Source organism: Bombina bombina, chromosome 2 (genome assembly GCF_027579735.1).
Source record: "Bombina bombina isolate aBomBom1 chromosome 2, aBomBom1.pri, whole genome shotgun sequence".
Lineage (NCBI taxonomy): Eukaryota > Metazoa > Chordata > Amphibia > Anura > Bombinatoridae > Bombina > Bombina bombina.
Window position 1 is genome coordinate 1179923519 of NC_069500.1, and position 25769 is coordinate 1179949287.

General features: G+C 38.2%; 1 protein-coding gene across 2 annotated transcripts in view; it reads left to right on the forward strand.

Moving 5' to 3' along the window:
• Positions 1 to 25769, forward strand: part of CDKN2AIP (CDKN2A interacting protein) — a 43045-nt gene that overhangs the window by 488 nt on the left and 16788 nt on the right. The window contains exon 2 of one of the 2 annotated variants that reach the window (XM_053703862.1): positions 18734 to 18864. In XM_053703862.1, coding sequence (XP_053559837.1) covers positions 18734 to 18864 — 131 coding nt within the window. The remainder of the gene's footprint in view (positions 1 to 18733; positions 18865 to 25769) is intronic. The other variant, XM_053703863.1, reaches the window with a different exon arrangement.

A 25769-nucleotide genomic window follows, 5' to 3' on the forward strand; every position in this document is an offset into this window, starting at 1 on the left:
AGACGTGTTGTAACAGGTGGCTGAATTAATTTTGAAAAAATCTTATATATTTTGCAGCATGTGAAGCTTTAAAACACGTTTGCAAAGAAAATGAAAACTATCTTTGTGTTTGCACAACCTATTGAGAGAGAGCACACAGAGTAAAATTCATATGAAGTTTATTGCCTGGATGTGGAAAATACAGATTTTAGCACCTTGCTGCAAACAACTGTTGCTACATGGTTTTATCAATGAAGGTTTATTATAATTCGTTTACACTAATGCACCAAAATATTATGCAGTTGTGACATTGCGTATAATTTTGCAAAGTAAAATAATCAAGGTATTTACATAAGCAGCAAAGGGTAGAGGGTACTTGCTGCATGATTCACTGCTAGCTGTCAACCACTTTTTATGAGATGGGCCAGATGAACTTATGAGCTTGTATTTTTAACTGTTTCACTGTTTAATGCATGATTTTGCAGTTTTGCCAGATCCTAATCAGGTGTTATAACATACAACAATGGCAACATTGGTTACCTGGCAGAACCATATAAATGTAGAATAAAATCATGGCAGACACAGCTAGCCCTAAGTTGTACCCCCTCTGAAATGTATACATGAAAATGGTTCTCCTTTTTGAAACCAGCAATTCTATTCTTGTATCCTTACATCCATCAAGTTGCCAGGTATTTGTTACACTGACAGATATTTCACAACATTAGCCCTATTTGGACGACAAGGAAGTTGGTTTCTTATTCAAGCTGTTTCTTATTCGTGAAATTCTGTTTCTTATTCATGGAAGTTGGTTTCTTATTCAATTTTTTTGTCAGACTGCTTTAAATTGACTTTAAAATAAAAAAATAGGTTTTATTAAAATAATAATATGATTCATATAATGTAGTTACACAGAGGTGGAATCTCTTTATATAACAATTAGATATACAAACTTGAAAAAAGGGCATACGTTGGCACCACTACAAATATTACTATTTTGAATAAGTAACATAAATTTTCAAAGGGTTAATAGCCATTGGGCCACTGATTTCACTATGCATATATACAGGATAGATCCCCCTCCATGCCATGCAATTGTTTTTAGCCTGGCCCAATGGTGTTTTTGGCACAGAAATTGATGCCAACCCTGGCATAGATAACATAATTCTCATTTTTGAATAAGTAACAGATATTTTCAAAGGGTTAATAACCATTGAGCCACTGATTTCACTATGAATATACACAGGAAAGATCCTCCTCCATGACTTGCATTTGTTTTTAGCCTGGCCCAATGGTGTTTTTGGCACAGAAATTGATGCCAACCCTGGCATATATAACATAATTCTCATTTTTCAATAAGTAACAGATATTTTCAAAGGGTTAATAACCATTGGGCCACTGATTTCATTATGAATATCTACAGGGTAGATCCCCCTCCACGCCATGCAATTGTTTTTAGCCTGGCCCAATGGTGTTTTTGGCACAGAAATTGATGCCAACCCTGGCATAGGTGACATAATTCTCATTTTTGAATAAGTAACAGATATTTTCAAAGGGTTAATAACCACTGGGCCACTGATTTCACTATGAATATATACAGGGTAGATCCCCTTCCATGACATGCAATTGTTTCTAGCCTGGCCCAATTGTGTTTCGGGCACAGAAATTGATGCCAACACTGGCATAGGTGACATAATTCTCATTTTTGAATAAGTAACAGATATTTTCAAAGGGTTAATAACCATTGGGCCACTGATTTCACTATGCATATATACAGGGCAGATCCCCCTCCATGACATGCAAATGTTTTTAGCCTGGCCCATTGGTGTTTTTGGCATAGAAATTGAAGCCAACCCTGGTATTGGTGTTGTAATTCTCACTTTTGAATAAGTAACTGATATTTTCAAAGGGTTAATAACCATTGGGCCACTTATTTCACTTTAAATATATACAGGGCAGATCCCCTTCCATGCCATGCAATTGTTTTTAGCCTGGCACAATGGTGTTTTGGCACAGAAATTGATGCCAACCCTGGCATAGGTGACATAATTCTCATTTTTGAATAAGTAACAGATCATTTCAAAGGGTTAATAACCATTGGGCCACTGATTTCACTATGAATATATACAGGTCAGATCCCCTTCCATTACATGCAATTGTTTTTGCCTGGCCCAATTGTGTTTCGGGCACAGAAATTGATGCCAACACTGGCATAGGTGACATAATTCTCATTTTTGAATAAGTAACAGATATTTTCAAAGGGTTAATAACCATTGGGCCACTGATTTCACTATGAATTTATACAGGGTAGATCCCCCTCCATGTCATGCAATTGTTTTTAGCCTGGCACAATGGTGTTTTTGGCACAGAAATTGATGCCAACACTGGCATAGGTGCTCTAATTCTCATTTTTGAATAAGTAACATATATTTTTAAAGGGTTAATAACCATTGGGCCACTGATTTCACTATGAATATATACAGGGTAGATCCCCCTCCATGCCATGCAATTGTTTTTAGCCTGGCCCAATGGTGTTTTTGGCACATAAATTGATGCCAACCCTGGCATAGGTGACATCATTCTCATTTTTGAATAAGTAACAGATATTTTCGAAGGGTTTATAATTAGAATTAGAGCACCTATGCCAGTGTTGACATCAATTTCTGTGCCCAAAACACCATTGGGCCAGGCTAAAAACAATTGCATGTCATGGAGGGAGATCTAACCTCTATATATTTATATTGAAATCAGTGGCCCAATGGTTATTAACCCTTTGAAAATATCTGTTACTTATTCAAAACAAGAAATATTCACCTGTGCCAGGGTTGGCATCAATTTCTGTGCCAAAAACACCATTGGGCCAGGCTAAAAACAATTGCATGACATGGAGGGGGATCTACTCTGTATAAATTCATAGTGAAATCAGTGGCCCAATGGTTATTAACCCTTTGAAAATATCTGTTACTTATTCAAAAATTAGAATTATGTTATCTATGCCAGGGTTGGCATCAATTTCTGTGCCAAAAACATTGGCCCAGGCTAAAAACAATTGCATGACATGGAAGGGGATCTACCCTGTATAAATTCATAGTGAAATCAGTGGTCCAATGGTTATTAACCTTTTGAAAATATCTGTTACTTATTCAAAAATGAGAATTAGAGCACCTATGCCAGTGTTGGCATCAATTTATGTGCCCAAAACAACATTGGGCCAGGCTAAAAATAATTGCATGTCATGGAGGGAGATCTAACCTGTATATATTTATATTGAAATCAGTGGCCCAATGGTTATTAACCCTTTGAAAATATCTGTTACTTTTTCAAAAATGAGAATTATGTCACCTATGCCAGGGTTGGCATCAATTTCTGTGCCAAAAACACCATTGGGCCAGGCTAAAAACAATTGCATGGCATGGAGGGGGATCTACCCTGTAGATATTCATAGTGAAATCAGTGGCCCAATGGTTATTAACCCTTTGAAAGTGTCTGTTACTTATTCAAAAATGAGAATTATGTCACCTATGCCAGGGTTGGCATCAATTTCTGTGCCAAAAACACCATTGGGCCAGGCTAAAAACAATTGCATGGCATGGAGGGGGATCTACCCTGTATATATGCATAGTGAAATCAGTGGCCCAATGGTTATTAACCCTTTGAAAATTTATGTTACTTATTCAAAATAGTAATATTTGTAGTGGTGCCAACGTATGCCCTTTTTTCAAGTTTGTATATCTAATTGTTATATAAAGAGATTCCACCTCTGTGTAACTACATTATATGAATCATATTATTATTTTAATAAAACCTATTTTTTTTATTTTAAAGTCAATTTAAAGCAGTCTGACAAAAAAATTGAATAAGAAACCAACTTCCATGAATAAGAAACAGAATTTCACGAATAAGAAACAGCTTGAATAAGAAACCAACTTCCTTGTCGTCCTATTTGGGGAGTTTTGTTTACTGTAAAGAAACCATTAACACCACCTCATTCTAAATATATATCACAAGACTCTATATTTCCACCATTCAGATAGGTGTCAGCTGATCCTGTCAGCAACCACTGGCTTTCCTTTTTTTGTTTATGATAGATCCTTGTTTCTTTGAACTAAAACAAAAATGCAGGTTAAATAAGTTATGTTTTGAATGGGTAAAAAGCCAAATAAAGCAAATTAATGGAATCAATGTGTAAATGCAATGAGTACAAAGTATTTAAAATAGCTCCATCACATGGGTGAGATATGGCTCAGCAGAGGGAGAAAAGAAAAATAGAAAGCCACATCAGCTCTTCTGGTTGGGTCTTTTGTTCTTTATTTATACTTACGTTTTAATTAGTAAGAGCCTATGTAATTTGTTGGTGTCTACACATCCCATAAAGCAGGGTATGGCAAATTATATATGCTAGAATTGTTTGCATTGTAAATATATCTACAGACATCATCTGGAAGATGTGTTGTAGGCTATTGAATATTGTTGGCCTGTAAATTTGAAAAACATTTGTTAGTGTCATAAAAATTATCAGGTATTTGTAGAGCGCCAACAGGTTCCGCAGCGCTATAAACATGGGTGGTATATAAAAAAAACTATTACAGGGATCAAATGGGGAGAGAGGGTCCTGCCGAGAGTTGCACTGTTGTAGTCGGCTCTTATGAAGGTGAACTACAAACAGCTGGGTTCATAGGCTTACATGCTATGGGGTTTTGGGTAGCAGTGGAGATAGGAAGGTTAGTGTAGGTTGTAAGTGTCTCTGAATAGTAGAGTCTTCAGGGAGCACTTGAAGCTTTTAAAACTAGGGGAGATTCTTGTGGAGGTGAGGCAGAGAGTTCCATAAGATGGGAGCCAGTCTTGAGAAATCTTGTAGAAGGGAATGTGAGGAGCTAACAAGAGAGGAGAGTAGGAGATCATGAGAAGAGCGAAGGGGATGGGAGGGAGAGTATCTGAAGACAAGGTCTGAGATGTAGGGGGAGCAGTGCAATTGGGGGCTTTGTGTGTCAGAGTGAGAAGGTTGTGTTTAATCCTGGAGGCAAGAGGAAGCCAGTGAAGGGATTGGCAGAGAGGTGCTGCAGATGAAGAACAACATGCAAGGAAGATGAGCCTGCCAGAGGCATTCATTATGGACTGTAAAGGAGCTAGGCGGCAGCTAGGGAGGCCAGAGAGGATAGAGTTGCAGTAGTCAAGGCGGGAAAGGATGAGATAATTAATTAAAATCTTTGTTGTGTCTTTTGTAAGAAAATGTCTAATTTTAGCGATGTTTTTAAGGTGGAAGCTGCAGGCTGTAGCCAAGGACTGAATGTGAGGAGTGAAAGAAAGATCTGAGTCAATTGTGACCCAAGACATCAGGCATGTGAGGTTGGGGTAATGATGGAATTGTCAACAGTTATAGAGACATGGGGGGTGGAGATTTTGGAAGAAAGGGGGAAAATAAGGAGCTCAGTTTTGGAGAGATTTAGCATGAGGTAGTAAGAGGACATCCAAGATGAGATATGAAAGAGACAGTGACACGGGTTAGCAAGGAAGGGGATAGTTCTGGTGCAGAGAGGTAGATTTGGGTATTGTCTACATACAAATAATGAAACCCGTTGGGCTTTATTAAGGAACCTAGTGAGGACGTGTAGATTGAGAAGAGAAGGGGACCGAGGACATTGCCTTGCGGTACCCCAACAGAAAGAGGTAACAGGGCAGAGGATACCCCAGAGACTGCTACACTAAAGGTACAGTTAGACAGATAGGAAGAGAACCAAAAGAGAGCTGTGTCACAGATGTGGGGGTGGGTGTGATTATGGTGTATACACTGGCTGTACATGAACCTGCCCTCATGCACACTGAGTAAGGGCAACAAACACAGCAACACCAGCTTCTTAAAGACACTGCTGAAAAATTTTCACTAAAAAAAAAATCTCATTGCAGAAAATGAAAATAATTTCTGCCTCTGGGCTTTTTGGATAATTTCTCTGCATATGAGGACAATGTCAAGGCATATATCTGCACTATCTTAGGAAATTATGGGTTAGTACAAATTCTAACATTCAATGATAAATTGTATCTTCAATGTTGCAGAACAGCGATGGGGGCGAGATTCGCTCCCTGTTTCGCTAATTTGTATGTAGGATTCTGGTAAATGAAGTATATGTACAACAATGAGTACAGAAAACATACTAATAAGATTCTTTATTACAAGAGGTTAATTAATGATCTTATCATGATCATAGATGAGCCTCTAGATAAAGTTGGATTTGAATTGTTTCTTGCTTTCCTAAATGGAAATAACATGTGTTTGGAATTTGTTGGAGGACATGATTCCAAACAAACTGACTTCCTGGATGTGACACTGGAAGGAGATATTGTAAATGGAAAAATAGTGTCAAAAACTTTTAGGAAACCCACAGCGGGGAACACTATTCTTCATGCGAGTTCATGTCATCCTCCTCACCTTATCCATGCCATACCGAGAGATCAGTATATCAGATTGAGGCGTAATACCAATGATGATTTGATATACTTACAGCAGACTGATGAACTCACTAAAAGATTGTTTGTAAGGGGTTATGATCCAATAAAATTAGAAAAAAACAAGTCGGAAATCAGCACCATGGTTAAAAGAAAAGACTGAAAGTAGTACTCTTAGTTCTTTTAGTGATAGCATTGTATTCACGACTGAATACACTAATCAATTTCCGCAGATAGTTAAAGGGACATAATACTCATATGCTAAATCACTTGAAACTGATGCAGTATAACTGTAAAAAGCTGACAGGAAAATATCACCTGAGCATCTCTATGTAAAAAAGGAAGATATTTTACCTCACAATCTCGTCAGCTCAGCAGAGTAAGTTCTGTGTAAAAAGTTATACTTCACCTGCTCCCAGCTGCAGGTAAAAATAAAAAAAAATGAAGAAATGAACAGCAGCCAATTGGCATCAGCAGTGCTGAGGTCATGAACTCTTACTGTGATCTCATGAGATTTGACTTAACTCTTATGAGATTTCATAGTAAGCTTCCTTTACCTGATTGGTGAAATAATATGAGAGTTCACGAGGCTCATCCCCTAAGCTGTCCCAGGACAGACACACTAAAATGCTGCTTAGAAATCCTTTACAATGGGAGGTGGCTACTGAGGAACTTTTGAGGTAAAATATCTTTCTTTTTTACATAGAGATGTTCAGGAGATATTTTCTAGTCAGCTTTTTACAGCTATGCTGCATCACTTTCAAGTGTTTAAACATTTGGGTATTATGGCCCTTTAAGATTCTTAAGAAAAATTTGCCAATACTTAGGGGTGACAATATTTTACAAGGTCATATTAAAAAATGCAAATTTGTACCAAAAAAAAACATTAACCCTGGCATCCAAATTAGCTCTTAGTCTGGTTCCAAATGCAATGGTTACCAGGGGTGATAATTGGTTGAGAAGGAGAGGGAACTTCAAATGTGGAGTAAAAACATGCCTAACATGTAGCATGATGGAGGTAACTAATATAATATAATACATTTAGATCATTTGTTGATGAAGCGACTTATGAAATTGTTTTTTACTCCAATTGTAAGACTTCATTTGCAGTCTTATTTGTTAGTGTAACATTTGCTATGTCCAATATGTTGGGAAAACGACAGAGGTCAATGTAAGGGTAAGGGAACATGTCAACAATGTCAAAAACTACTGCGAAGATTCAACAGTGGCGAGACACTTTAACCTCACACACTTTACTAGTATTGGGGACTTTTCTGTAAAAATCATTGATGTGGCAAAAATTCCACCCAGAGGTGGAAATAAATACAAGATACTGGGAAAAAAGGAATTGTATTGGGATATACCGACTCAAAACTAGAGTTCCCAATGGCCTAAACTTAGAATGGGATATTAGTTATTTTGTTTTGAATATTTTTGTTTATATTCAATTTACATATCAGTTCACATGCCTCTGATTTAATCAAATGCATGTTTTTTGGTTTTTTTTGTTTTTGAGAAAATGCCATGCACTTATATGCGCACAAGTACATATTTTATGTACATCAGTGTACAATTAAGCATATGTTTGGTTCATCAAGTTTTTTCATATGAATTATGTCAATGTATTAACACCATGAGTCATGTATCCACTAAGTGGTGAATGAGAAATGTTGACTGTAGACGCAAAGTCGGGGGCTGATATTGTTTGCCTCCTTAATTGGTTATGATAATATTAGCGAGAACATTGTCATTTTGTTTATTAATTATTATTTATTTAATTTTTTTGCCTTGTGATATTATGATGCGGTATAGGAATTATTTGAACCTTTATTGTACCAGGTTTTGTGTGGTACCAATACCTCGTCTTTGCCGCATGATGATATACATACACATTCTAGGCAGTGTAGTGTGTTCCTGCTATATGGGATTTAGTTGATGATTTGTGCAGTATAAAGCAAAGCAATAAATATGAATATAAGTATACTTAAATTATTAGTTTGTCATTCTGCATATTGAGAACATACTAATAACCGTGGCATATTTTATTTCAAATATATTCTTTTAATGTTTTTGTTGTAATTAAGTTTGACATTAAAGCGATGGTAAACCCCAAAATTTTATTTTATGATTCAGATAGAACTTACAATTTTTTTTTTTTTTTTATATCATTTATTTTATTACCGACAATGAGTACAAGTTTCATGAAAACAAGGATCACAATATTATGATTCATAGACAAAAAATCAAAAGGAAAAAGAACCATTAACAGTCAAAACCAAACATTGCATATTACCCGTCATATACCTAATCGGCTGAGCTTAAACCATCTGTCTATCCTCTCTTTACTCATTGTTGGAGTGTTTTTATTTATATATTTAAAAAACAAAAAAAAAAACAAAGCAACAAAACAAAACAAAAAAAGAAAGAGGAAAAAAAAGGGGGGGAGGGGGGTTTTTCCTAAGGGAAAAGGAACGATAAGGAGATAAAGGAAAAGATAAGGGGTGGGGGAAAATCCCGGTTCTCTCAAAGTACCTTTAAGTCACCAGATACCCAATAATATTATCTCGGAATTCTTAAAAGGGGAAATCAAGTAGTCAATTTCTCTTTCAGGGAAGATCTTAATAAATGGCGCCCATTTATCAAAACATTTCTTAACATCAAGTTCCTTATCTATATTGGTATTTTTCTGATCTAAGGAGAAATAAAGGATTGAAGCTCACCAATATGCCAAAAAGTAATTCACTTTATTGTAGAGACAGGCAGGGTCCAAATACCACGACGTTTCGGAGCCGTATGCCCCTTATTGGTGAGCTTCAATCCTTTATTTCTCCTATTGATATATAGGAGGTTGGTAGTTACTCCCTGGAGCCTGCACCATTGGCCTGATTGCTGGATAACACTGACTTTCTATTTTTCTGATCTAAGACACATTGTTTCTTTAAGTGATCCCTGATTTCGGCAATGGTTGGTACCGTCCTCAGTTTCCATTTCTTGCATACCAGATACCTGGTAGCTAAGATAGATAGGTTAACTAACTTCTCGTTAGGCTGTTGCCCATCTTCAGGTTTTAAGCAAAATATGATCTGGAACAGTGAAAGAGCTATTTGCTCAATTTTAAGTTTATTCTTTAACCAGTACTCCAACTTGCTCCATAAATTTCTCAGTCTAGGGCACTGCCAAAACATATGAATTAAATCCGCAGCTGGAAAAGAACATTTATTCCGGGGTGAAATATGCCCTATGTAAAAGTTTTATGTGAGCATCTCGCCAGTTAGAAGAGAGTGTCGTTTTTATTACTTTATTCACTGAAAGTTGAATAATTTCAGAATCGATATTGCTATGTGGAATTAAACTATTCCAGGTCAGGGCCATTTTTTCCAACATTGGAGTAGCTCTGTTAAGGTTCAATGTATAATAGCACGGAGCAATGGACATGGAGGAATTCTTAGTTATTGTTAACCAGGTTTCTAAACTACCCAAAGTCCAGTTCCACCCAAACTTATGAGTGAGATCTGCAATATAGTGTCTTATCTGTAAGTATGCGTAAAAATCTTTACTTGGCAAATTAAATTCAATCCGCAGCTCCTCAAAATATTTAACACATTTTCTTTCCTGGTTAATTTAAATGAATAACTCTATCCAACCCATTGTTGTGCCATCTATTAAAAACAACGGAGTCCAGTCCTGGTTGGAAATTTGGATTTCTGATTAAAGGGAGGTATTTTGATACCATAGGGCATATTGAGAGAGATTTAAATAATTTAAACCATGCTTTAAGCGGGTTCAAAATGAATTTAAATTCCTTTATAGTTGTTGGGAGATCTCTGAGATCCATAGGTGCCAGGGCTATTAGAGTACGGTTCACAGATATTGAGTTCAAGATCATTGTTTAGAACATAGTTCTTGGTAGAAAACCAATCTGCCAATATGCGGGCTAAGAAGCAGAGATTATAATATTTTAAGTTTGGCAAAGCCCATCCTCCCAATTCTCTTGACGCTGTTAGTTTAGAAAGAGCTATCTTAGCTTTTTTCCCCTGCCATATGAATTGCCCAATTGATGAATTCATTGACCGTATATCTTTCTCAAATAAGATCAGTGGGACATTTTGTAAAATATATAGCAATTTAGGGAGGAGTACCATTTTAAATAGGGCTATTCGACCAGATATTGAAAGTGGTAAATTTTGCCAGGCCCTAAGCCTTTCTTTAATGTATCCTATCATTGGGGTTATGTTCACCCTATAGAGATCTTTTAGATTAATTGGTATTTTAATTCCTAAGTATTTCATTGAGTCCGACACCACTCTCAAAGGTAAATCTGTCTTACTAGTCGCATTTTTCCTAAGCCAGATTAGTTCGGATTTTGTAGCATTTACTCTATAACCCGCGAACACCCCAAAATTATCGGTAATCTGCAGGAGCTTTGGGATGTTTTGTGCTGTATTAGATAAATATATAAGTAAATCATCCGCATATAAACAGACTCTCATTACATGGTTTCTAATTTTTATACCCTCCAATGAGCTCCTGATCCTAATTGCTAAAGGTTCTATGGCTAAATCAAAAAGAAGGGGAGAAAGAGGACAGCCCTGCCGAGTGCCCCTCTTTAATGCGATTGGGGGGGAGATGTCATTATTAACAATCAAGCTTGTGAAAGAATGATTATATAGATTCTCCACAAATTTGGGGAAATTACCTTTAATCCCAAACCTTGCTAAAGAAAAGATTAAATGTTTATGAATTACTAAATCAAAAGCTTTTTCTGCGTCAATTGACAGAACGGCCAAGTCTGGGAGATCTTCCTCCCCCGCCCCCAGTATAGATTTTTCCTGAGTATATTCCATAGTGACAAGTAGCTCCCGAATCTTTGCTGACTAATTGCGATTATTAAGAAATCCAGCTTGGTCCGGATGGATTACAATAGACAAAATAGACTGAAGCCTTGTTGCTAAGATGGAGGTCAGGATTTTATAATCTGAGTTTAACAATGCAATTGGTCTGTAGGACTCCTTATATGTAGGATCCTTCCCCTATTTTAGAATCAAGGTGGTAAGTGAAGATGCAAAAGAAGGCGTAGGCTGTTTGTGGTAAATGAATATATCATTGTATAAATTAGCTAAATAAGAAACAATCTCTGATAAGATTTTATAAAATTCATTGGGCAATCCATCCGGTCCAGCTGCCTTGTTTAGAGAAAGTTTTGTGATTACTTTTTCAATCTCTTCCTTTGTAATAGGAGCATTAAGTCTAACAACCTCCTCAGGAGAAACCATAGGAAAGATGATTTTACTATAGAATTCAGTCGCTTTGTCTATATCAAATTCCGAATTAGAATAAAGTTGTTGGTAGTATTGATGAAACATATTTGTAATTTCTTCAGACTTCGCTAAATATTTCCCATTATGTTGGATTTTATCAATATTGGGTTTTTTATTCTCGTTCTTAATTAATTTAGTTAGCATTTTACCAGATTTATGTCTAAGCTCGCTAAATATTTCCTGAGTTAGAAAAAAAAGTATCTCTTTCAGCTTTAGCTCGGATGTATCTAGCCCAATTTAGGGGAGTTCTTTCTAGTAAATAGAGATTATAAGAGTTAATCAACGAGTTGTAGACTTCCCTTTCCCTTTTCTTCTCTTATTTTGAATAACGGAGTATGCAATAATTTCCCCTCTGAGGACTGCTTTAGCAGTTTCCCAGAAGATATCTGTATGGTCCATATAGTTAATATTAAATTGAGCATATTCCGTGAATTTATTCCTAAGCCACTGTTTGAACTTCAGATCAGTGAAAAGGTAACGAGGAAAAAAGAATCGCAAGATATTGGATCTAGATTGAGCCAAATTAAATTCAAGAGATATAGGTCCGTGGTCCGATTAAAAAAAATGGGCATTATCTCAGATTTGATCATTGTGGAGCTCATATGATCGCTAATTAAAAACAAATCAATCCTTGACAAAGTTTTGTGAGCCTTAGATAGGCAAGTAAAATCCTGAGTATCAGGATTCTGATATCTCCAGATGTCTCGTAAAGAAAAGGGCCTGTTTTATATTCTTTATTATTTTAAAGTCAAGATTATCCTTCTTATGTTTCAGGAGCTTAGAGTCTTTTCTAAGCCTGTCTATAGGACATTGAGGGGACATATTGAAGTCCCCCCCCCCCCCCCCAAAATTAGATGACCTTCCGCACTAGATAGGAGTCTGACTTGTAATGAGTCCCAAAATTCAGGATCAGTTTTATTCGGGCCATAAACATTACAGATTGTGTATTATTCCTGACCTATTTTCATTTTAACTAAGACATACCTCCCCCCGGGGTCAGCCTCAGAGTGTAGAATCTCCACTTGGATTCTTTTGCCTATAAGTAATGCGACTCCCCTTTTCTTCCCTACACTCGGAGACGCGTAAACTTCTTTTACCCAGGTTGATTTTAATTTTAATGACTCCTCTAAGTTTAAGTGAGTTTCCTGTAGTAAACCAATATCTGTCTGAGCTTTCCGCAGATGTGATAAAATTGCCTTGCGCTTAATGGTGGAAGAGATTCCTCCTACATTCCAGGATACAATTTTAAAATTATTAGCTTTATGTGTCATATAACTCTAAATATGAGTGCAAGATAAAAATAATCAAAATATTGGGGAAAATGAGTGAGAGGAGAGAACCGGGCGGGAAAAAAAAGAGTGGGAAGAGGGAGGAAAAAAAAAAGGGGGGGGGGGAGGGAAAGAGTGGGGATTCCAATTCCCCTTTTTTTATATCTGTCATCTCCATATTAGTGCTTTCAGAAGATGCAACGTTATGGGCTGTGTTTATGTGTCTATGGTCTTAAAAAGATTTTCAGCTACATGGACATCTTCAGTAATATGTGTTGTCCCCTTTATTACCACTTTCAATTTTGAGGGGTATATCAGGGCCGCCCTATATCCTTGTTGTATGAATTTAGAGCAGATCAGAGCTAGCTCCCTTCTCTTTAAGGCTGTGTCTGCCAAAAAGTCCTGAAAAATCATAATTCTATTATCCTCTATCATAATTGGTTGGTTCTTGCGAAAATATTGGAGTAACAGATCTTTATCTTTATAATTAAGAAATCTTGCGATTATAGGTCGAGGTCTACTGATATTATTACTGTCTAGGCGTGGAGAACCTATTCTGTGGACTCTTTCGACTATAATCAATGGATGGGTAGAAGGGATTTTTAGAGCTTTAGTGAGTGTCATTTATAAAGGTATCAAGATTTTCAAATTTTTTTACTTTCAGGAAGGCCAATTATTCTTAGATTATTCCGTCGAACGGTTTTCAAGGTCTTCTACCCTGTCCAGCATTTTTTGTAGTTTTTTAATTGATGTCTCAATTTTAGTACTATGTGTAGTAGCTTGATCTTCTAGGTCCGAGACCCTCTGTTCTACTTCTTGCAGTCTGCTCGAGAACTGCCTCACCTCATGAGTTAAGGAGGAGATGTCCTGCTTAATTTCAGTTTTAAGTATTTCAAATTTAGGGGCAAGTGCCTCCGAGATACTGGTCACTAGTGTCTGCATGTTAAAAGTTTCTGGTATTGATGTCACATTGATGGGATTTATTTGTTCGACAAGTGGGTCCAGCGTATTTTTAAGTTTCCTATCTCTGTGCCTTCCTGTCATATTTGGGGAAGGAAGTTTAGGGGAGTTAGAAAGGAATTTATCCATGTACCGCGTGGTGGTGAGTGAGTTTAAGTGCTACACAAGTTGGGGAGGGGAAGTGGAGTGTGAGTGATTAATTTAGTTGTGAAGGGAGGTGAGGATGTGGCGGTGATGGGAAGGTGACGGAGTAAGGGGGTGTTCGGGGGCTCCCAGAGCCCAGAAGTGCAAGGAGCTCAAGGCCCGTTTGGGAAAAAAAAAAAAAACAGCAGAAAAATAGTGAAAATGACAACAATTTATTGCAGCAACATGGGGTTGTTCCTCTCCAAATCTCCTGGGTCCAAGCCACGCTTCTACCAGTATTTAGTTTTACTATGTTTTTAATCTTCTATTAAAATTAGCCAGTAGTCCTGGTATTTACCAGGGCAAGTGGTTATTCCTCAGGAGGAAAAAAGGGGCCAGAAATTAAGTACCTCTCCTTCAGAGTCTCAGATGTGTACTATACACTTATAGTATACCTAGTGATATTTCTTTAGGGGTTTCAGCCTTTTAGAGTGAGAGCTTCAAAGGATACGCCTTTCTCCAGTATGTAAGAAGAAAAAATCAATATGAAATAAAATCTACTTCTTTTCTTTTTATAGGATATTGATTTTGAACCTAATAAACCTACATAGTAATGTACCCCAATATTCTATTTTTAAAGGTGATGAGAGTATAATTAAATTTTTTGATTATATCAGATTATGTTTTTAAAGCAACCAATTTAGCTTCAGATTTTCAAATTTGACCACCGACACAATAGGTGCAAGGAAAAAGGGAATAAAGTACAAAGATGCGTCAAGATCCTTACACTTTTACTAACAATAAGGAGGAGACATTTTGATACCTCCAAGTTTTACCCAGGTTAATAGTAGATTACTTTGACAAATATCTTGGTTTTAGAATAATTGTGTCTGTGAATTAAAACTACCAATAAATTTAATTATTTAGGGAATTATATGTCAAACAGATAAAGACTATGTATAGCTTCCTGGGACTGGTTAAGTGTTTGCAGCTGTTTGCAGCTTTAGTTTTTAATTAAGATACCTAGTATTATTAATGGTTACATCTACTTTATATTAGCCTAAGAAGACTTTAGTAACTTCTTCTATATTAATCAAACTGCCCAGGTAATGTCTAAGTATGAAAAGACTCAAAACAAAAAAAAACATCAAGGTCATTTCTTAGATCACTACTAGATATCTAACAATATGCCTCAAAACATTTTTACCCATATCTTTTGAATTTTTATGTTTACATTTTTATAATTAGGCCGAGATCCTTGAAAACGTAAAAAAGTCTGGGAACTAATGGGTCATAACTTATGGTATAGTTTTTCAGCAATCACTCTTCTCCTTAAACTCAGAAGAAAGAGTTATAGGTTTAAGCCTACCAAACAATAAAAAATCTTGGTGTGGAAAATTATACTGTATACAACCAAGGCTAAATCCACCAGACCCTTTACATATCAATTGCAGTAATGAACCTTAGGAGTCCGAGATACATAGATTTTGTAGCCCAGCAAGGACAAAGAGAGGTAACCTTCAAAAATCTCTTATATAAGATCAGAAACAAACCCAGAACATTAGGCTCAGTATGCCAGGTAATTTTACAACAAATCTGCAACTATATAAAATAAATGGTTATTGGTAGATCTGTAAATATTATAACAATAGAAACAGTGTTATCCATAATAGTCCAGAGAAAAAAAAAAGTCCTAAGGGAAAATGCTGTAGCTTGTAAATCCACTGCTTAAATGTGCTTGTCCCTTTCAATACTTTTTGCTGTTGGTATTAGGACTTAAGGACTTCTTAGCATCTTTTATGACCAGAGATGTATACAGGGATCTTTTACATAGACATATTGTAGGCGAAATTGTAACGCCAGCAGTGAGGAAAAAACAATCTTAAAGACCAATGTAACAACTGAGAATCCAAAAAAAATAACGTTCTTGATGTTATTTTCCTTATTCTCTCTCCCCCTTCTCCTTTTCCTGGAAACGGATTGTTTAATTGCTGAAAGCCCAGCTCCAGATTCTAGAAAGAGATTTATACTAACACAGGATCCTTTAGTAGTAGAAAAAAAGAGTTTTTCTGCGCTGTTAGCACCTTTTCAGTTTGTGTTATCAAAAAGAGAAACGCTCTTATTTTTCTCTGAAGTCCCTTAGTGGATAGTAGTATTGAGTTTTACCCCTTCTGTATGTATCTAGCAATGAGGCTCCAGGCCGGCAATTAACAAACCTTCAGACCTATATTTCCCAGCTTAGTCTCCCACTCAAAGGTACAAGTCTCTACTTTTCCCCTTAGCCGAGTATGAATTTAAAACCATAGATGATATGGCAGAACTCACCCCTACTCCCGCAGTCTGGCCACTCACCGCTCCCGCCGTCTTGGTTCAAACCCCTGCCAAGGGGAGTCAATCACAGAGGCAAATTTTCTTCAGGAGCTCCTGCTCCACAGCGGTATGTGTCAGTCAGCTTGCAACTCCCCTCACGCAGCAACGATGGGAGGGGAGAGAACAGCGCTTCACTCGGAGCCCACGTCGGCAAAGGAGGGACCTCCAGCAGGTCGCCAACAAGGGAGGTCGAACCCGTCTCCCTCCCACGCAGCACCGGTGGGGGAGGGGGCGGGGCAGCCACCGAACAACGGACCGAGCCAACCGGGGAACACCACTCCCGGACAATGCAGCAGGTGAGGCTGTAAAAGGTCCTAATAGATTCGAGACTTGAGAGTGTGTGTGCTGGGGGAGCGGGAGGCAGACCCGGGGAGAGGGGGCCAAACCAGAAAGCCGGTCGCCTCGGGGGGAGTAGGGGGAGCACGTATCTTAAACCTCGCTTTATTTAGGTTAGTTAATCTGTAGGCACACTGGAGATAAGTCGAGGCAGGTGATAACAAATATACCCAGTGGGATGGCAGACCACTGGTAAGGGTTCCAGAGGCGATTTTGTTGTCTGTCCAAGGCAGCAGCCTCAAGGGTTGAGGCTAGGCGCAAGGGGTTTCTCCGCCAGAAGCTGTGGGACTGGAGGTGCGAGCTGAGCAACACCTGTCTAGCTCCTCCTCCACCGGAACCAGAGCATGTAATTTTAAACAACTTTCCAATTTACTCTAGAACTTACAATTTTAAACAACTTTCCAATTTAATCCTATTATCAAATTTTCTTCATTCTCTTGTTATCCATTGCTGAAGGGACAGCATTGCACTACTGACAGGAAGCTGAAAATATCTATTTAGCCAATCACAGGAGACCAATTAGCAGCAGCTCCCACTAGTGTATGATATGTGCATATTCATTTTTTAACACGGGATACTAAGAGAACGAAGCACATTTGAAAAAAGAAGTGAATTTTAAAGTGTCTTAAAATGACATGCTCTATCTGAATCATGCAAGTTTAATTTTGACCTTCCTATCCCTTTAAATAGTTAATATGTGATCACCTATGACTAGTATATAAGAGGGTCATATGTGTACTATCCTCAGTCTATGAGGAAGCGCCACTAGGGGGCGCGAAACGCGTCCATGTTTGTACGTTTTGCCATCCTGTTGAATAAATTCTTTTTTTTTTTATTGTGCTGCTGGACTTTTTTGATAAGGTTATTCTCCATATATCTATATACATGTCCAACTGTCTGGCTCCTAAAAATATGCCTGGCAGATTTGTCAAGCACTGATCTAGAAGTAAAAGTTTAGTATAAAAAAGTTTTTTCACATATAGATCTACCTAGTGCCCATGATGTAAAAATTAGAGAGCACATCAACAAAAATAAATCCTAATAGGGAATATAAAGATTGTGAGATTCCTGTATCCTCTTATATTTTAAAGATGGTACATTCTATTGTTCATTGGAGCACTTAGAGTTGTGGTGCTGCTAGTGTTATAATTGCATGTTCCTAGAGCATTTCAAGTTTCATTATTATTATGATCATTTAGTTCCTGTATCAATGTTCAAGGGACATTATACACTCATTTTTTCTTTGCATAAATGTTTTGTAAATGATCTATTTATAAAGCCCATAAAGTGTGTGTTTTTTTTTTTTTTTTTAATAAATGTATAGTTTTGCTTATTTTTAAATAACATTGCTCTGATTTTCAGACTCCTAACCAAGCCCCAAAGCTTTATGTGAATACCGTCAGCTACCTTCTCCAGCTTGCTCCTGTTTGTGTAAAGCAGGGGTGTCCAAACTTTGCTCTCCAGAGGTTTTGGAACTAAATTTCCCATGATGCTCAGCTAGATAAAATGCTGGCTGAGCATCATCGGAAATGTAGTTCCAAAACCTCTGGAGAGCAAAGTTTGGACACCCCTGGTGTAAAGGGTCTTTTCATATGCAAAAGAAGGGGGAGGGGGAGAGTGTCTTATTTGCCACTTGCAGTGGGCTTTCCAGCTACCTTTTCAACAGAGCCAAACTGACAGCTTCTAAGTAAGTTTTTAAACAGTTTTATACTGGATTTTTATATCAGTATCCATGCATCTTATTCTTTATAGTAGTGTCTATTACATGCAGTTATATGAAAATGAGTGTATACTGTCCCTTTCACTGTACCCTTTTTGATTGAAAACTTTTTAGTAAAAAAATAGTCGTACAAATCCTGTTGAGTCACACAGTTGAGTTTTTTTCGTAAAATAAAAAAAATACTCTTAATAGCTTGTTTTTTCTTTTAATAATTTTAGGTATCCAAATCCAGTGATGGAAAAAGCCCTTAAAATGGCAGAACACATTAAGGTGACAGATGCTCCCGTTCATACTACACGAGATGATCTGGTTTCCAAGGTGAAGAAAAGAGGGATTTCAAGTAGCAATGGTTAGCAAACACACATGCAAACCCTTAGGGTTTTATTGTGACAAATTCTTCAATGTGATAGTAATGTGCGTAGCCGATATCTGTTATCTCTTTATACAACTTCGTAACTAGAAACTTTTTTTTTCTTTCTGTAATTACAAAGCTTTGCAAAAACAAATTGTGTTATCATGTATTTAACCCCTTGCACCATATGGATGCCACACAGTACTTTTCCAAGCGTACTGTGCAACCAGGTTCCAGAAGGCATCTGCCTTCATATGGTAAGGGAGCACTGATCATGCTTCTTTACCAAATGAAGCCAAATCGCTGATAGGTACAGAGTCTGTATCACTCTCTATAATCTTCCATTGGTGCCGAGTTGGAGCGGTCAGAGGGAATGAGGGAGGCGGGTGGGTGACCCAGCGGACGAGGAAGGCGGGTGGGTGACCAGCGGACGAGGGTGGGGCGGAACACTACAGAAAACGGTTATGAAGGAAGAGGGAGGGACAGAGGTTATACTTCAGAAAACTGTCAGCTGTGAATAGAGAGTCGGGGTCCCTACAATATAGACTGGCTGCCAGTAACAAACATGGCATGGAGCAGTGGTGGGTTAGAGAGCTATTTCTGGGGGTATCGGGGAGGTGTGAGGGTGAGGAGGGATGCCTACACTGCAGAGATTAAAAAAATAAATACATCAAAAGCCCTAAAATGCAAACTGTCAGACTGTCAGCACCTAAAATTGTGGTGACCATTGGGAGTTGGGGAAGAAAACTGTTTTGGATCTATCAGGGTGGTAGGTGCCAGATTGAAGGGTAATCCCTACACTACAGCAAATATTAACCTTACAAGCTTGCTGATTAACCCATTCACTGCCAGGGATTTCAGAAGTGTGGTGCACAGCTGCAATTAGTGATCTTCTAATTGCCAAAAAACAATGGGAAAACCATGCATGTCTGCTGCTTCTGAACAAAAGGGATCCAAGAGAAGTTTTTACAACCATTTTTCTTATGACTGCAGTAGTTGTGTGTGGGTAATTTTATAGTGAGAAACCCAAAGTTTGTAAAGATGTTTTTTTTTTTTTTTTCTTTTTTGTTATTTTTAAATGATTAGCAGCCAAAAAGTGGCATCAAATATACCAAAAATGGTCTTAGGAAAATAAAAAAACAAAGGCTCTATATATTTTTTTTGTTTTTTTAAAGGAGTGATAGCAAAAATGCTAAAAAAATTCTCTGATACTTTGGGCAAGTTGTTGTTGTTATTATCCGATATTTGTAGAGCGGCAACAGATTAAGCAGCGCTATAAACATAGGCGGTATACAAGATAACATTTATAGGGATCAAATGGGTAGAGGGCCCTGCCGAGAGTTGCACTGTTGTAGCCGTTTCTTATGAATGCGATCTACAAGCAGAAGGGCTCATAGGCTTACATTCTAAGGAGTTCAAGGGGAAAGCAATGGAGTTAGGAAATGTTAGTGTAGGTTGTATGCATCCCTGAGTAGTAGAGTCTTTAGGGAGCACTTGAAGCTGTTAAAACTAGAGGAGTCTTGTGGAGCGAGGCAGGGAGTTCCACAAGATGGTAGCCAGTCTAGAGAAGTCCTGTAAACGGCTACACTAAAGGTACGGTTAGATAGATGGGAAGAGAACCACAAGAGAGCCGTGTAGCAAATGCAGAAGGATTGGAGGGTCTTGAGCAAAAGAGGGTGGACGACAGTATCAAAGGCTGCAGACAGGGGAACTTCCGGGCAGCGGCCATGATCAGTCGCATAGCTGCATGCTCCCACAGCTTTTCTTTACTTATCTTGAAACATCTCCTTTTAGCTCCTTAATTTATATGACTTTTTATAGAAATTGTTCTATACTCTGAAAGCCTCAACTTTTATACACATAATTATTGGAATAGCTGCTAGCATCGGCGCCCGGAGCCATTTCAAGACCTTGGCCTCTACTATACCCCCCAGCAGGGCGTCTTGGCCCTGTCATAAGGCAGCACTGTGTGTGCTTTAAACATATATCTCGTTACTTATTGCCGCTATATTTCTTGAAGGATCGGGGGATTTCCCCACCATCTTCTACAATATGGAGCCCTTCGCAAGAGATTTAGTTGATGCCATGGCGCACTTACTAGATCAACATTTTCAACATCTTGCGGACAGCGTATCTACAGCTCTGAATACCATAACTGTGTGCAAGCCACAAAGAGAGGAGCTACCAGGTCGGATAAACAAACAGATCCAGGTGACCGCAAAAGATTGCAGTAAGCTAGACCACTCAAAAGAGCTACGCGTGAACGTTCACCCATCTCGAGGAGGAGAGGAGCGAACACACTCGAAGCTGCAGACAAGTAATACTGGAGATCACGCTCCTGTCTCAGAGACTTACCCTGTTTTAGATCTCTTTGAGATTACAACAGCGCTAACGAAGGCTCTTGAAGTAAGGCGCAGCACTCTCCCCATTTCATGGAGTGATACCCTTTTTGTTTTGAAGACTCCAGCCTCCGTGACTGGTCTAAGGGCAGCTAATTTTGTTGACTTGGGGACATCAGAAATCGCTGGAGACGCTGGCAAGTTGCTACCTTCTAGTCCCTATTACCAGACTTTACCACCTCACCTTGGAGCCTATCATTTGAAAACAGAAGTTGGGTAAATAGGACTTTTAACCAAGTGCTCTTACCATCCTCTGCTTTAACTTTTATGGCGATGGTGAGCTTTGTTGGCGGAGAGAGAGGAGGGGGGGGAAATAAAAAAATACAAAGGAACTGTGACTGTTCATCTCCCTTGCACCCAACAGGGGATTTCCCTTCTGATATCTGCGTTCGCCAGCCCTGTGTTGCCATTACTGTCTATTGCTTATGTTTTCTTTATTTTTTTCCATCTTGGCAGGCTGATCGCAAGACCTATATATATGTGTGTGTGTGTATTTTTAATAGCATTGCCATTGTTATTTAAGTTCAGACTTGTTAAACATTATGTTTGTCAGTGTTATACCGATATAGTTAATATTTACGTTGCTGCCCCACAATTACAGTAATCACACTTCTTTCTCCCTGCTGTGCGGCCATATGACTGTACAGTTTATAGTTCAGAATGCTCTTAGTGGCTCCCTATTATATGATTTTTACCCTATAGGGTTGCGTTTTGGTGTGCTGTCTTGTCGGCGGCCGGGCACTATGTATATCCTAAAATAAGATCGAGGTGGGAGCTCACTTTACTTTTGTTATTTCCTCCTCTGGGGAACTACTCTCATATTAATACATATAGCCATGTATGTGCGCTATGCTAAGTCGGCATGTTTATAGTCAGCGAGCTGCAACCTAACCTTTGCAGATTATACCCTAATTTATCTATTCTCCCATCAGTTTTCCTAGTTGCACTGTCCCATAATCTTTTTAGAGGCTGTGGGGATATCCTTACACTTCCTGATGGCTTGACCAGATAGATTTTACAGTTACAGGTTTATATGTTAAAGGGGTGTCATAGGACTGGTGTACACACATCAAATAGCGTTCTAAAATTCATAAAGCTGCCTTTTGTTTATATATGCTATTACCCAGTTTGCTCCCTTTAAACTGTGATTTTTCCACTGCTCTATTTCCATATTGGAGGGGATTGCTGTGATTCCTGAGCAGATAGATTGTATAGCCTAAGGGTTATTCCCCGTAACCCATCTAACTGCTATAGGCTTATGTGTTAAAGGGATGCTATAAGACTTTATTTGCCCATATCAAAAGCTGTTCTAGAATCTATGCAGCTGCCTTTTATCTTTATATGAAAATACCCGGTTTGCTCCCTCTATACTCTGAATAAGCAATACTCCACTGCTCTATATCTAAAACAGTAGGGATTACTTCAATAGCTACACTGATAGACTAGATAACTCATAAGATTACTCCCTGCAATCCTTCCCTTGTCTTAAGCCCTTAACCTTTAACAGCGGCTTCATATACCATCAATCCTGTCCCTTTAGCTTATTTTTACAATAAAGCGATGTAATTAGTAACATTAGAATATCAACATACTCACTAAAGCATTAATCTAGTCTTATAAAATTAAAACCGAGGTTCCTGTTTGGAGACCCAAAAGTGGTTTCCTCCATTAACAATAGTCTCCTATGTTTTTTCTTATACACACATCTGGGGTCCAAGAGTGGCCTCTGGTATCAATTGGGAGACACCTATGAATTCTAGGCATTCTACCTGCATATTATATTTTTCAAATGTATTTTTGAAACATACTATGTATCTATGGTTTATACTATGTGAAGTTTACATGACACTGTTATTCTGTTTGGGTTTCTTATTGTCCCATGTATGCCTTGCTTTAAACCTCAATAAAAAAAAAAAAAAAAGCTGCAGACAGATCAAGGAGGATAAGCAGAGAAGTGGCCTTTGGATTTTGCTGTAAATAGGGTCGTTGGTAACCTTAACAATTGCTCTCTCTGTGGAGTGATGGGGACAAAATCCAGATTGCAGTGGATCAAGGAAGGAAGGAGGGAGTTTAGTGTAAGGAAATGGGATAGACGTGCATATACTAGCTTTTCAATTAGTTTTGAGGCAAGAGGGAGTAGGGCAATAGGGCGGTAGTTGGATGGGGACATTGGATCGAGAGAAGGTTTTTGAGGATAGTTGTGACCAGTGCATGTTTTAGAGATGAGGGAAATATTGCAGTGCTGAGGGAGAGGTTGAAGATGTTTAAATATAGGGGTAAGGGTAGAAGAGATGGAGTGGAGTAGCTGTGAGGGGATGGGGTCAAGGGGACAGGTAGTGAGGTGGGAGGACAGTATAAGGTCAAATACTTCTTCCTCTGTAACGGGCAAAAGACCTAAATTTATGGCTATTTGGGTTTTGGATGATTGTGAGCTTTTTGGTAAATATGTTGAGAGCTGATTTCATTTCTTATGGAGTCAATTTTGTTATTGATGTGGCTGGCAGAATCTTGAGCTGAGAAAGAAGTTGTATTAGGAGGTGGGGGTGGGCCGAAAAGAGTATTGAACGTGGAGAACAGACTTTTTGGGTTAGAGTAAAGAGTAGAGATGAGTAGAGAAGTATTTATTTCATGTAATTAGCAAGAGTCCATGAGCTAGTGACGTATGGGATATACATTCCTACCAGGAGGGGCAAAGTTTCCCAAACCTCAAAATGCCTATAAATACACCCCTCACCACACCCACAAATCAGTTTTTACAAACTTTGCCTCCTATGGAGGTGGTGAAGTAAGTTTGTGCTAGATTCTACGTTGATATGCGCTCCGCAGCAGGTTGGAGCCCGGTTTTCCTCTTAGCGTGCAGTGAATGTCAGAGGGATGTGAGGAGAGTATTGCCTATTTGAATTCAATGATCTCCTTCTACGGGGTCTATTTCATAGGTTCTCTGTTATCGGTCGTAGAGATTCATCTCTTACCTCCCTTTTCAGATCGACGATATACTCTTATATATACCATTACCTCTGCTGATTTTCGTTTCAGTACTGGTTTGGCTTTCTACAACATGTAGATGAGTGTCCTGGGGTAAGTAAGTCTTATTTTCTGTGACACTCTAAGCTATGGTTGGGCACTTTTTTTATAAAGTTCTAAATATATGTATTCAAACATTTATTTGCCTTGACTCAGGATGTTCAACATTCCTTATTTCAGACAGTCAGTTTCATATTTGGGATAATGCATTTGAATCAATCAATTTTTTCTTACTTTAAAATTTGACTTTTCCCTGTGGGCTGTTAGGCTCGCGGGGGCTGAAAATGCTTCATTTTATTGCGACATTCTTGGCGCTGACTTTTTTGGTGCAAAATTTTTTTTCTGTTTCCGGCGTCATACGTGTCGCCGGAAGTTGCGTCATTTTTGACGGGGTTTTTTGCGCCAAAAGTGTCGGCGTTCCGGATGTGGCGTCATTTTGGCGCCAAAAGCATTTAGGCGCCAAATAATGTGGGCGTCTTTTTTTGGCACTAAAAAAATATGGGCGTCACTATTGTCTCCACATTATTTGTCTCATTTATTGCTTCTGGTTGCTAGAAGCTTGTTAACTGGCATTTTTTCCCATTCCTGAAACTGTCATTTAAGGAATTTGATCTATTTTGCTTTATATGTTGTTTTTTCTATTACATATTGCAAGATGTCCCACGTTGCAACTGAGTCAGAAGATACTTCTGGAAAATCGCTGCCTGGTGCTGGAACTACCAAAGCTAAGTGTATCTGCTGTAAATTTTTGGTAGCTGTTCCTCCAGCTGTTGTTTGTATTGAATGTCATGACAAACTTGTTAATGCAGATAATATTTCCTTTAGTAAAGTTACATTACCTGTTGTTGTTCCATCAACATCTAATACTCAGAGTGTTCCTGATAACATAAGAGATTTTGTTTCTAAATCTATTAAGGAGGCTATCTATGTCTGTTATTCCTCCTTCTAGTAAACGTAAAAAGTCTTTTAAAACTTCACTTTTTTCAGATGAATTTTTAAATGAACATCATCATTCTGATTCTGATAATAGTTCTTCTGGTTCAGAGGATTCTGTCTCAGAGGTTGATGCTGTTAAATCTTCATATTTATTTAAAATGGAATTTATTCGTTCTTTACTTAAAGAAGTCCTAATTGCTTTAGAAATAGAGGATTCTGGTCCTCTTGATACTAAATCTAAACGTTTAGATAAGGTTTTTAAATCTCCTGTAGTTATTCCAGAAGTTTTTCCTGTTCCTGGTGCTATTTCTGAAGTAATTTCCAGGGAATGGAATAATTTGGGTAATTCATTTACTCCTTCTAAACGTTTTAAGCAATTATATCCTGTGCCATCTGACAGATTGGAGTTTTGGGACAAAATCCCTAAGGTTGATGGGGCTGTCTCTACTCTTGCTAAGCGTACCACTATTCCTACGGCAGATGGTACTTCCTTTAAGGATCCTTTAGATAGGAAAATTGAATCCTTTCTAAGAAAAGCTTACT